An 11,446-nucleotide genomic window follows, 5' to 3' on the forward strand; every position below is an offset into this window, starting at 1 on the left:
CGATAACTGAGATAGTTGCGATTAATCGGTTAAAATGTCGCGGCCCCAACGACAACGACTTGCTTTTGCCACCACTCCAATCGATTAAAGGAACGTCTATTTTTGTGCACGTTTGTCTGGTCTTGAATTGATGACGAGACGAGTGGCGCGGTTACCGTTTAATGAGAGGGTTGCCAGTTCAAATCTCACCCGTGACCCTGAGACGGACACTGCGGCTCGGCGCCAAATCACTGTGCTACTAATACTGGGGGGAATTTAAAAGTGTTTACAGTGAATTTGCAGTTACTCCTTGTTACACCTGTGAAAAGGAAACCGGTCCGACCACATTGGGACTATTGACTGTCAACAGAACACAAGATGTCAGCGACAACGACACATTCAGGCAACGTGGGGGAAGTGCCCGAGGACGCACACAATGGCACTATTCAGAGTTTATGTTTCATGTTCCCGTTTGTGTCCTGATTTAGTAGCTTTGGTCATGTTTGGTCACGTCCTTTTTACTTTGTTCTGGTTTGTTGTCGTGTCCAGCTTCGTCAAGAGGAATCAGGACCGTTGCCGTAGCCTTTAACGACTCAAAACGATATTTGTACGGGGGATGGGCGGGGGAAACCTCCTTAAAATGTTGTGCTGATGCTAATAATGCTAATGATAATATGATAAATAATAGTGCTCTCATCATCAAGCCAGTGTTTTTTGCGCGTCGCTTCGTTCTTCCAAACGTGGGCTCCAGCAGTGAGAAGAACATCTGTGTTTGGTGGCTGTAAACTCTCTTTTTTTGGTGGTAATCGAGGCAATTTTCATGCCGACGTAACAAGCTGGAGTGTACGTGGGGTTAAAGGGGCCCGGGCTTGATTATACCAGGGTATATTTCAGCCTAGAACATGTTATACTCTTATGTCAACTCGTACTCCCCCAGGGCAGATTCTACTTCCATGAAGTCTGGGCTCCGAACGGCTTAAGAAGTGTACCAGGGGAAGCAAGTCGCAAAAATGAGGCCACAGACGACAGATTCTAACGGTCACGCCGGCGCAGGAGCCTCTCGAGTCGCCGGTCGGACGTTTCGCCGACCCGCCCGCGGCTTTCGTGGTCAAGATGTGGGGCTGAACGCGGTTAAGTCTGACCAGCCCCAGATCCTGATCCGGAGCGGCTGTGAAGAGGTTACCAAAGGTCTTGGGTTATTCAATGCTCGCTTGGGCGTGTTTGAAAGTGTCTGATTTAAATTGCTTTTTGCCACAACTAGGGCTGCAACATACGGTCAGAACGCAAAAGTCACTTGGATACCAACCACCATAAAACACCAAAGAAGAAGAAGAAGAAGCGCCCTGGACGTTTCAGCATTGTGACCTTTCGTTCGACTTCCTTCTCGCGTCGTTTGTGTTTTACGAGTTTCACACTTCTTTATTCTTTAATACATGTCATTTGTCAGTCCGGATTTCAACATTGTCCACAACCTCTTGGTAAACAGAAGCATACAAAGTGCTGAATACTGAAATAAAAGTCTCTCCAGCAGGTTGAGGCGTGGTTGGATTGTTGGCTGAACCTTTGGTACCGTTCCGATCTGATTTTGATAACACGTTCTGTTCAAACGAAAACAACAGACGCGTGTGAACACGTTTGGACGCCAGAAGACAGAAACATGAACCGAGCATTTGAGAAGACGGCTGTGGACTCCCCTGGCTCCTGATTGGCTCCCTCCAGGGTCTTATTACACATTAACTCGAGCGGCAACGACAACGCCATCAAAACACTCACAAAGGCATAGCACAACCATTGAATCTGGTGTGATCATATTATTTGTTGTAAACCAAGTTCGAGCCAGAACTAGGCCAAGTCTAAACTCTCCGGAACCTAAACCTGTGATATCAGAGTTTTTGAGGACAGAATATGGCCTGGGTAGACCTTATGTAGACCTTATTTATGGTCCTTTAATAGTCCTATTAGAGCCAGATCCTAGTCCAAGTTTAGAGAAGTGGTCCTGGTTTAGACCATGTCCAAGTTAAGACCTGGATTAGACTTTTCTTTCCCCTGATTTAGACCTGGTTCAGACCTGGTTTAGACCTGGTTTAGACCTGGTTCAGACCTGGTTTAGTCCTGGTTTAGTCCTGGTTTAGACCTGGTTTAGTCCTGGTTTAGACCTGGTATAGTCCCGGTTTAGTCCTGGTTTAGACCAAGTTTTGGCCTGGTTTTGACCTGGTTTAGAACTTGTTTAGACCCGGTTTAGTCCTGGTTTAGTCCTGGTTTAGTCCTGGTTTAGTCCTGGTTTAGTCCTGGTTTAGTTCTAGCTTAGACCTGGTTTAGACCTGGTTTAGTCCTGGTTCAGTCCTGGTTTAGTCCTGGTTTAGTCCTGGTTCAGTCCTGGTTTAGTCCTGGTTTAGTCCTGGTTTTGACCTGGTTTAGTCCTGGTTTAGTCCTGGTTTAGTCCTAATCTCAGACTCAACCTTTGTTCGAGTTGAATTGTTTTATTCGTTTATTGCTTTGTTGTCTGAAACGTTGCCCTGACGAACACCAGGATCTTTTCCCGAGCTTCCGGATTAAAGATTAATATGATTGGTCCAACTTTTTGAGTATTTCGAAGTAAACCAGGTTTATATTATTAGTCGGAACCAGGACTGAAGCACAAAAGAGATGAGATATTTCACGACTTCTGTCAACAAGCTCTTTAGCACTTCATACTTGCTACCACTGGTTTAGTCCTGGTTTAGTCCCGGTTTAGTCCTGGTTTAGTCCTGGTTTAGACCTGGTTTAGTCCTGGTTTATCCTGGTTTAGCCCTGGTTTAGTCCTGGTTTTGACCTGGTTTAGTCCTGGTTTTGACCTGGTTTTGACCTGGTTTGGTCCTGGTTTAGCCCTGGTTTAGTCCTGGTTTAGTCCTGGTTTTGACCTGGTTTAGCCCTGGTTTAGTCCTGGTTTAGTCCTGGTTTTGACCTGGTTTAGCCCTGGTTTAGTTCTGGTTTAGTCCTGGTTTAGCCCTGGTTAGTGAAACTTACCCTCTAAAACAGCTACAGTTTCCACACTCGCACTGAAATTCTATGGGCTAAATATATAATCATTTATATCAATAATTGAGTCTTCTAACACTGACAGACTGTCACACAGCACCACCTGCTGCTCGGAAGGTTCAAGTGCAACCAACTGTTTATTTATCTAAACATTTACATTTCACATTCATGTTGCTCTACCTTTTATTATTTAAAGTGTTTTTTGTACAAAATAAACACAATTTAATCTCATCACAGCAGATAAAATATTCAATGTAATTTATTCAATTCAGCAAATATTATAAATATGGCACAATGTTTGTCCTAAGACAGGTAAAAAAAACTAAAAACTAAACTTTCAGACAACAGACTACTTGACATCACAAGACATTCAATATTTTTTCAGATATATCGTTTGAAAATAAAAAACAAATATTAAAACATACATTCTACACGCTCTCCACAGCAATAAAGCAATAACCATGTGCACATTCTTTTATTGCTACATAATACAGTATTTATCGACCCCTTTTGACACATTTTCTTTCTTTAAAGTGCTTTCTCTGTGTCTGTTATAAACAAAGCTGCTCCTCACAGAGAAAGAGGATCCAAACCAGGAGTGTCAAAACCCAAGTCATAGGTCAATATTCCTGTTGCTGTTTTGTACAACAGTGTCCACAAATAACAGACAGATAGAGAGAGAGAGAGAGATAGAGAGAACAGTTTTTATAGTTTATTTTATACGTTATGATAGGCCCGCCAGCGAACCAGCCCTGATCCAAACAGTGAAAAGGAGGGATCACATTGTGGACGGTCCAGGCAGTCTTATTGGCTGTATTTGCTGTGAGGATGAAGACATGAGAGGACCCTTCAGCTGCTTCTTGGTTTCAAACGGACTCTCCTCATCAGAATCAGAACTAGCAGAGTCCTCCGCCGCTCGTGGCGTCGTGTCGGCTCGTGTAGGCTCAACTCGGACCGGACATATTTCAATACGCTTTCTATAAACAACAACACCAACAACAACAACAACAACCAGCCCTACAACCCCCAACACTAGCGCTGCGATCCACCAGTCCTGATTGCCTGTTAAAACATGAAAAAAGGGACACAATAACTATAATAATTGATCATGATTAAGCAGATGTTACATTTAGAGGCCACAGAGAGACAGAGACAGAGGACAAGAGAGACAAAGATGGCATTGCTTTGAATAAACTGCATATTTAAAAGGAATAATGGAGGATTTTGAGAACTCAAGTGACTGTTGGTCCCTTTTTTTGGGGCATCCGCACACTCTCTTACCCATTTATCTCCCATTTGAATCCATTTGTGATGAAAATACTGCCACCTTCCTGACACTCACCTCCTTTCACCGTCAGAGGGATCCGACGTACGACCAGCGTTTTGTCTTTCGCGGTCCGTCCATACGAAGCCGAGCAGAAGTAGGTGCCGCTGTCCTCCGTCACCAGCGTCTTCACCAGCACCGTCAGGTCTCCGGACTTGAGCGCCGGGTCCTTGAGCTCCACTCGGTTTGAGAAGGCCGAGCTTTGGGCCTCATTCTCCACTCTGCCGTCGCTGCAGGACAGAAAACAGATAAATGCTTCACTTTTTCTTCGTCTTTCACGCACTCTAAATCGTGAATAATCTTGTGAAGTGAATTTTAGACATTGATTTTTTGGTTAGTCTCACCTGAAGCGGAAGATGACGTGATCTCTTCCCGTCGGCTCCTGCAGAATCCACTTTAGCTCGTTCACTCTGGCGCCCTCTGGGGACGAACACGGCAGCTCCACGTCCTCTCCGGACTCTTTCACAATGGGCTCATCTTTGACAGAGGCACAGGAGGTTCACGTCGTTAGTCTCACGCTACAATCGTCACGGACGGTCTGGAGAAGGGTTCATTTTGATCTACTAATAAACAAAACGCGAGTGTTTGCCTCCATTTTATGTGGCACAAACTTTAACCACCACACACGGAGGCCAAATGCAACTGCAGTTTTATTTATTTTTGAATTATTTTTTGGATTAAACTTACAACAAATACAAATAGAAATCAACTACACTAAAGTTCCATTTTGGTCCACAGTCGGTCCATTTCCGATGTCATTTTTTCGATACATGTATGATATCTGTTATTATGTCATTCCATTCATGTGATTATCTTCAACAATCTGGTGAAAAACCTTTTATACCTTTTGTAATCTCAGGTCTGTTCAATTTGGTACAAAACCTTGGTCCTAACATTGGACCGATATCATGGAAATGTCTGGTTTGGTCAAATATATTGGCAATTTTATGTCCCGTCCCATCGGTTGAGACGCGTTCATTTCTGATCGTCTCATATGTTGAGCCAATGGTTCCGAGTACAGAGGGAACAAAAGGGGGGACCAAGCACAACCCTGCCTTACCCCTATTTCCAAAGTCTGTGAGCAACTGCAGTTTTATGATATGACAATTCACCTACAATTCTGCAATAACATTCAATGAACTCTGGAAAAATGTATGTTATTATAATTCTACATAACAAACTGTTCTCACCTGCGTCTGTCAGAGTCAGAGTGATTTTATGTGCCACCATCACTTTTCCGTCAATCAGAGCCTCGCACGTGTAAACCCCACTGTCCTCTCGGGTCACGTTCTTCAGGATCACACTCAGGTCGCCAGACTCTAAACGTGGATCTCGGAGCTCTACTCGCTGAGAGAAAAGTTGGTTTTGTTGGTTGTCCCACACTCGACCGTCTCTGAACAAGAGGACATGTCGGTCGACACCAACTCGCCTCCACTCCAAGATCCTAACTTTGCCCTTAACAGCCGGACATCGCAGCTCCAGTCCGGACAGAGGCGTGGTCCTCTGCGGCACTGAAACAGACACAGTTTACGCCGTTAGAAATGCCAACAACATGATGTGCCTGCCGGGGGCTACCGTATTTTCTGGACTATAAGTCGCACCTTTTTTCACTTTTGTTCGTTTTTGCGACTTTTATGTGATATTATTCGTTATTTCCACACTGACAACCGCATTTCACAAGCGGGCGCTCTAGGCTCTAAGCGACGCAGAAGAAGAATCTGCACTTCCTCTTCCTCTGGAGTTTGTGGAGTTGTTTAGAAGTGACACAGAGGAAGAAGAATTCAAAGGATTTAGTGATTTGGGGTAAAACTGATGCTTTGGTAAACTTGTTAGCATGTTCTTTATGCTATAGTTATCTGAATAACTGTTCATATGTTACGCTAACATACCAGACACTTACCACAGTTCTGTCTGTGCCTCATGTAGCTGAAGGTGTTAGCGTTAGCATACGTCATGTTGCTGAAGGTGTTAGCGTTAGCATACGTCATGTAGCTGAAGGTGTTAGCGTTAGCATACGTACACCTATTCACCATGTTCTCTCATCTGTTATTATTTTAAACTGCATTTCAAGGTGAAATGTCTGTTCTTGGTTTTCAATTTATCAAATAATTTCCCCCCGAAAAATGCGACTTATACTCCAGTGCGACGTATATATGAAGAAAAAAAAAAATCTTCGCTATTATGCATTTTTTGGCTGGTGCCACTTATAGTCTGGATAATGCGGTATACGTTCACACGCAGGCAGAAAATATGAGCTTTTGAGTCTTCGGATGATTGAAATGTTGAGGGATGCATGAGAAAGATTGGATTTCTTTTCCAACAGTTCACACCTGTGGATGGTTTTAGTGGAAAAATGGCGCAAAAACAGGAAAACGACTGGAAAAAACACAAATGAAAGAGAAAATGAGAGAAAATTCACATTATAATGATGCACTGAGCTGAACAACCAGACGTTTATCAGATCTAAAGAGTTTGTTGTTCATCTGATGTCGGGCTTCTTGGTTTGTCTGATTTGTCCGGCCGTGTAAATGAACAAAGGGACTGTTGTTTTTTTTGGGTTTTTTTGCAAAGCGAGGTGTTGCATTTGTGGTTTTGACTCAAACAAACGTCAGACAGGAAGAGCCGCGACACGACAGCGGCTTCACCATCACCAGCACAGACCCCCCGGGCCCCTGCAGCGATGGCGGCCCCCGCTCTGCTCGGTGAGTGAAACCAATCGCACGCGCCTCTCCCTTCGCACAGTCTTAAAATAATGGCAGAACGTTGTTTTTTCGTAGTTTTGACTTGGCTGCTGCCCTGCTTCGCGCTCCAAGGTCAGTGTTTTTGACATTTTAACCTCTTTCGTCGTGTTTTGAATGCGACTTCGCGTGGAAACGTTTTGTGAAATGAACTTCCTGGACCAGTCGAGGGCGGACGCCGTTAGAAAAGGGCTGAAAATAGAGGTCTCAGTGGGGTCTCACCTAGTTAAAGAAAGGTTAATGCAAAGATAAATGTAAAACCCTACAGTTAGTGATTTGGTGGTGTTCAGAATATAGTTGTGTTGTTTATAGTCGTAGAACATATTGTGGTATTTGATCAGGAAATGTGGGCTTCCAACTGCACAGTATCAGTGAGAAAATGATCAAATGGAGCTTTAATAGTGTGTCTGCGTTTTCCTTCCTTGATTTGTGATGAATCTTATCTTATCCGTGCCTCGCTCCTGTCCTGAACTGTTGGTCCTGTCACTCCCACAGCCACAGCCCTGACTCTGAGTCCAGACACGACCCAGTTCTCCAGATGGGACTCCGTGTCTCTGAGCTGTTCCTCTGGAGACTCCGGAGCCTGGGCCGTGCACAGGAACACCAGCACGGACAGCGGGGGGCGCTGTGGAGAGGGCTGGGGCGGACTGAGGGGCTCCGTGTGTACGATCGGAGCGCTTCTCCCCGGGGACAGCGGTCTGTACTGGTGCCAGGGTGACGGGCGCCGCTCTGCACCCGTCAGCATCAGCGTCCACGAACACACAGGTATGTTCCCCGGGGCTCGTTTCATACTGTGGCTGTACACAAAGAGAAAATGGTTGAGACCCTCTGCTGCCACCTGCTGGAGACAAATGCACGGACGAGTCTGTAAAGTCTGGTTTAGACCTTTTGAGTTTGACAAGCTCGCGACGGCGTCTGACTCATGTTTTTCTTCACAGAGTTTAAGACCTCCACTGATTTAACCCCGCCCCCATCCACAAGGACCCCGCCCACATCCACTGGGACCCCGCCCACATCCACTGGGACCCCACCCCCATCCACTGGGACCCCACCCCCATCCACTTGGACCACGCCCACCTCAGCGGAGACCCCACTGTTCTCACAGCGCCCCCCGGCTGTGGCTGTGCTCTGCCACCTGCTGGTGCTGTGTCCCTATGTGCTGTCCACTGTCCTCATGCTCTCCATCTGCAGACGGACGCGCTCAGGTGAGGGGGGCGGAGGCAGGCGAGGGGGGTGGGGCCCTGTGAAGGGGGCGGGGCAACCTCTTTACATCTTCGATTTGACATTTGCATCTTTAAGCTCTGCACACACCGCTCCACCCGCCGCACGAAGGACGCAGCGAGGAGCCAGAGGAACGCTCTAAGACTGCAACGCGTCAATCAATCGCAAACATAATCATCAGCTCATTTAGTAATCGAATGATCATTAACGGGTGGAAATAATGCTGAGGAAATAATTGTTTATGACTCACAATTGCATGAAAATGACAAGGATAATGTGTAAATTGAGTGTATTGGATGAAACGTCTCTTTGGTCCATGAATGTGCTCCACCAGGATCCTCATACGGCCTCATGATCGTTAACTCATACGATCGGTCACGAGCTCCCAGCACCTCGAGGTGGAGGCCAATAAATCCAATTAGAAATGTCACTTTTTTGCCTCAAGTTTCCTGATAGATTGTGGATTCTAAGCGGAACAGCTTTAAAAGGAAAGCGAACGCATTACTTTGGCGTCTCTGCTGGTTTTCACACACATACAACTTGACAAATGTAGAATAAGGTGCAGGTTTGTGGGAGGGCCTCTGGAGTAAAAGCCTCGAGAAATGACCTCACACGTTTTTACTCTCTGCAGAAGAGGCCCCTCCCCCTGTGACGCGGGATCACGACGTCACAGCGATGGCCACCGAACACGACTTCTGACCCGAGCCGGACCACGCCTCCGCCGCCTTCTGCAGACCACGCCCCTATTACCCAGAAGCCTTCTCGGTCACCGCTCGACTCTCGATGGATCCATTATTGTTTGTCCGTTTTTAGAAAGACAAAATCATGTTTGCTAGCTCTTCTGATGGACCGGCTTGGCTTTGCCCGCTTCTGTCGCGCCGCGGTTAATAACGGTCTAAATACGTCATTATCACAAGTATTTATCGTTCAAAGTCTAATCTTGATGAAACAAATCCCGCATTTTGTCTTGAATACGGCGCCAAAGTGTGAATAATGTCAAAACGATCCTCTATTAAAACATGAAATTGCTCCGTAAAACGTGTCTATTTATTTGAAAACTGCAGCGTAACACATCCAGGGTTACAGGGGGCAGGACCCAGTAACCACGGCAACGGACGGTTGTAAACGTTGGGCCGCCGTCCAAGACTCTTCATGTACGAACAGGTTCCGCAACTTTCCGGGGCCGAGGTGGGTGACTTTGCGCATCGCGGAGATAAACACTTCAAAATGTTCCCCAACTCGGACCGCGCCCCTTTGCCAATCCTTTGATTCGTAACGCAATTAAAGTATTTATCAGAGTCTCGTTTTAGTCATCCAAATTCCACATCTATTTTTAATAAATTTTTTATGAATAGTACTTTTCAGTGTAGTACATACATTTAGTAATATACAGCGTTTTCTATCGTCATCTACTACTACTACTACTACTACTACTACTACTACTACTACTACTACTACTACTACTACTACTACTACTACTACTACTACTACTACTACTACTACTACTACTACTACTACTACTACTACTCAGCAGAACCAAATCAAAAAAAGTTATCCTTTAATTTAAACACAATGTTTAAAAAAAAGCTTTAAGCGTTTGCATTTTGAAAAATAAAATACATTTTCTACCACTTGTTCCCGTCAGAGGTCGCGGGTGACTGGAGCTTATCCCAGTGACTTTGGGCGTTAGGCGGGGGTCACTGGGATAACACAAAGACATAAACACAGACAAACTTTCACTCTGGAGACACTGTGGACCGGGGATAACAAAGTATTAGATTTAACTCGGTGCAGTCTGTGGTATGCACTGAGAACTAACAATACCCGTGTCGTTAATTCAATCTAGAGACCCGCCCACCACACATCGTATCTCGTCTTGTCAGAGTTATTGTCAAGTTTGTGAGTTGTTTGTTTGTGTTTTGGGGCCCCTGAATGTTGATCAAAAAGAAGAAGAAGAAAAAGCAGAACCAAAGCATAGCAATAGTAATGAACAATACAGTCTTATCAATCTGATCCATGATTTACCACGATACTGTCACTATTCACTATTGCAGTGAGAGCGGTGAGTGCGTGCGTGCTGGAGCGTTTCCATGGCGCGGATGGGGAGCCGTAAAGCCATGTGCAACGACAACGTGCAAAAGCTGTGGCAGAGGTCCACAAATCCAGCGACCGGTTCATTGATAAAACGTTTTTCGAGGTTTTTTAAGTGTTCAGAACTGCTCTGCGACACCGTCATAGGAGTGGAGCGCTTTCGACAGTCATTCATTTTAACGTTGCGCAATCCCCGCGTTAGAAGCCTTTAAAAAACCCGTTTGCAAATAGCGACAAGCTCAGCGACGACGCATGCCCTTTGTGACTCGATACGTCTTGTTTTTATCATCGTTCATCGTTCGCCAAAGCCACTTAGTACGTTCGTTCATTCTGATGCTGCACATTCCTGGGTCTGTGTCGCTTAGCGCGCAGAGTATTGCACACAAACAACATTGCACACAAACAACATTGCACACAAACAACATTGCACACAAACAACATACATTTCCCTTTAAGATCTCGTTTAAAAGCCTCGGCGCGTCTCACCTGGAGGACAGTCGACGGCAACGATGGAAATCAAAGCAAACGAGAGAGGAATGAACGTGAAGCCCACAGCCATGTTCCACTCTGTCTGTGATCAGTGTTCATGCCTGGAGCCAAGTCCACTTCCTCTTCCTCCTCCGTCAGACCAATCACAGGCCGTCAGTCCGATCGCGCTGTAACCCGAGAGCCGTGACTCACACCGGTCTGCCAGAGGCCAGTTTGTACAGCTCCACTAAAATGTCACTCAACTTTTTACACATATTTTGTCTTTCGTACGAACAGACACTGTGTCTATCTTTTACGCGGTGGAGTTTGAAGGGATTTTACACGTGGAAATGTGAGTTTCACCATTTTAACAGTTTTTCTGCCGATCAAAGCGGATTTAAACAAATGAGGACTAAAATAAATGGTGGAAACAGTTTTGTCTTTTGTCATTTTAGATACATTATTACTGGGTTTTCACTGTTACATTTAGATTTGTTGGCTGCGTGTGCGTGGGACTTGACCATGACACATACATGACATAAAAAACATTGAATGCAGTTTTATTTCTACTTAAGTTAACAAAATGCAAGGCAACTCTATTCCTAAC

At 45.3% G+C, this 11,446-nt stretch overlaps 1 protein-coding gene across 1 annotated transcript; it reads right to left on the reverse strand.

The window, feature by feature from the left end:
* Positions 1-3,292: 3,292 nt before the first annotated feature.
* LOC140371880 (uncharacterized) lies at positions 3,293-10,948 on the reverse strand. Its single transcript, XM_072459106.1, has 5 exons — positions 10,858-10,948; positions 5,512-5,832; positions 4,666-4,798; positions 4,340-4,551; positions 3,293-4,059 (listed from the first exon to the last, which is right to left on the reverse strand). The coding sequence occupies exons 1-5, from the start codon at positions 10,928-10,930 to the stop codon at positions 3,776-3,778; spliced, it is 1,023 nt and encodes a 340-aa protein (XP_072315207.1). The 5' UTR covers positions 10,931-10,948; the 3' UTR covers positions 3,293-3,775.
* Between the last annotated feature and the right edge of the window lie 498 nt (positions 10,949-11,446).

This window comes from Eucyclogobius newberryi, unplaced genomic scaffold (assembly GCF_026437365.1).
Source record: "Eucyclogobius newberryi isolate DKJ021-1_F unplaced genomic scaffold, fEucNew1.0.hap1 SCAF_22, whole genome shotgun sequence".
Taxonomy (NCBI): domain Eukaryota; kingdom Metazoa; phylum Chordata; class Actinopteri; order Gobiiformes; family Gobiidae; genus Eucyclogobius; species Eucyclogobius newberryi.

What these genes read in the sequence shown, in the direction of transcription:
- LOC140371880 (XM_072459106.1), bottom strand. Translation starts at nt 10,930, where the DNA reads ATGGCTGTGGGCTTCACGTTCATTCCTCTCTCGTTTGCTTTGATTTCC. An exon ending in CACGTCATCTTCCGCTTCAG is followed by an intron (nt 4,552 to 4,665) that starts GTGAGACTAACC and finishes TCTGTCCTGCAG; the next exon opens with CGACGGCAGAGTGGAGAATG. An exon ending in CCCTCTGACGGTGAAAGGAG is followed by an intron (nt 4,060 to 4,339) that starts GTGAGTGTCAGG and finishes ATGTTTTAACAG; the next exon opens with GCAATCAGGACTGGTGGATC.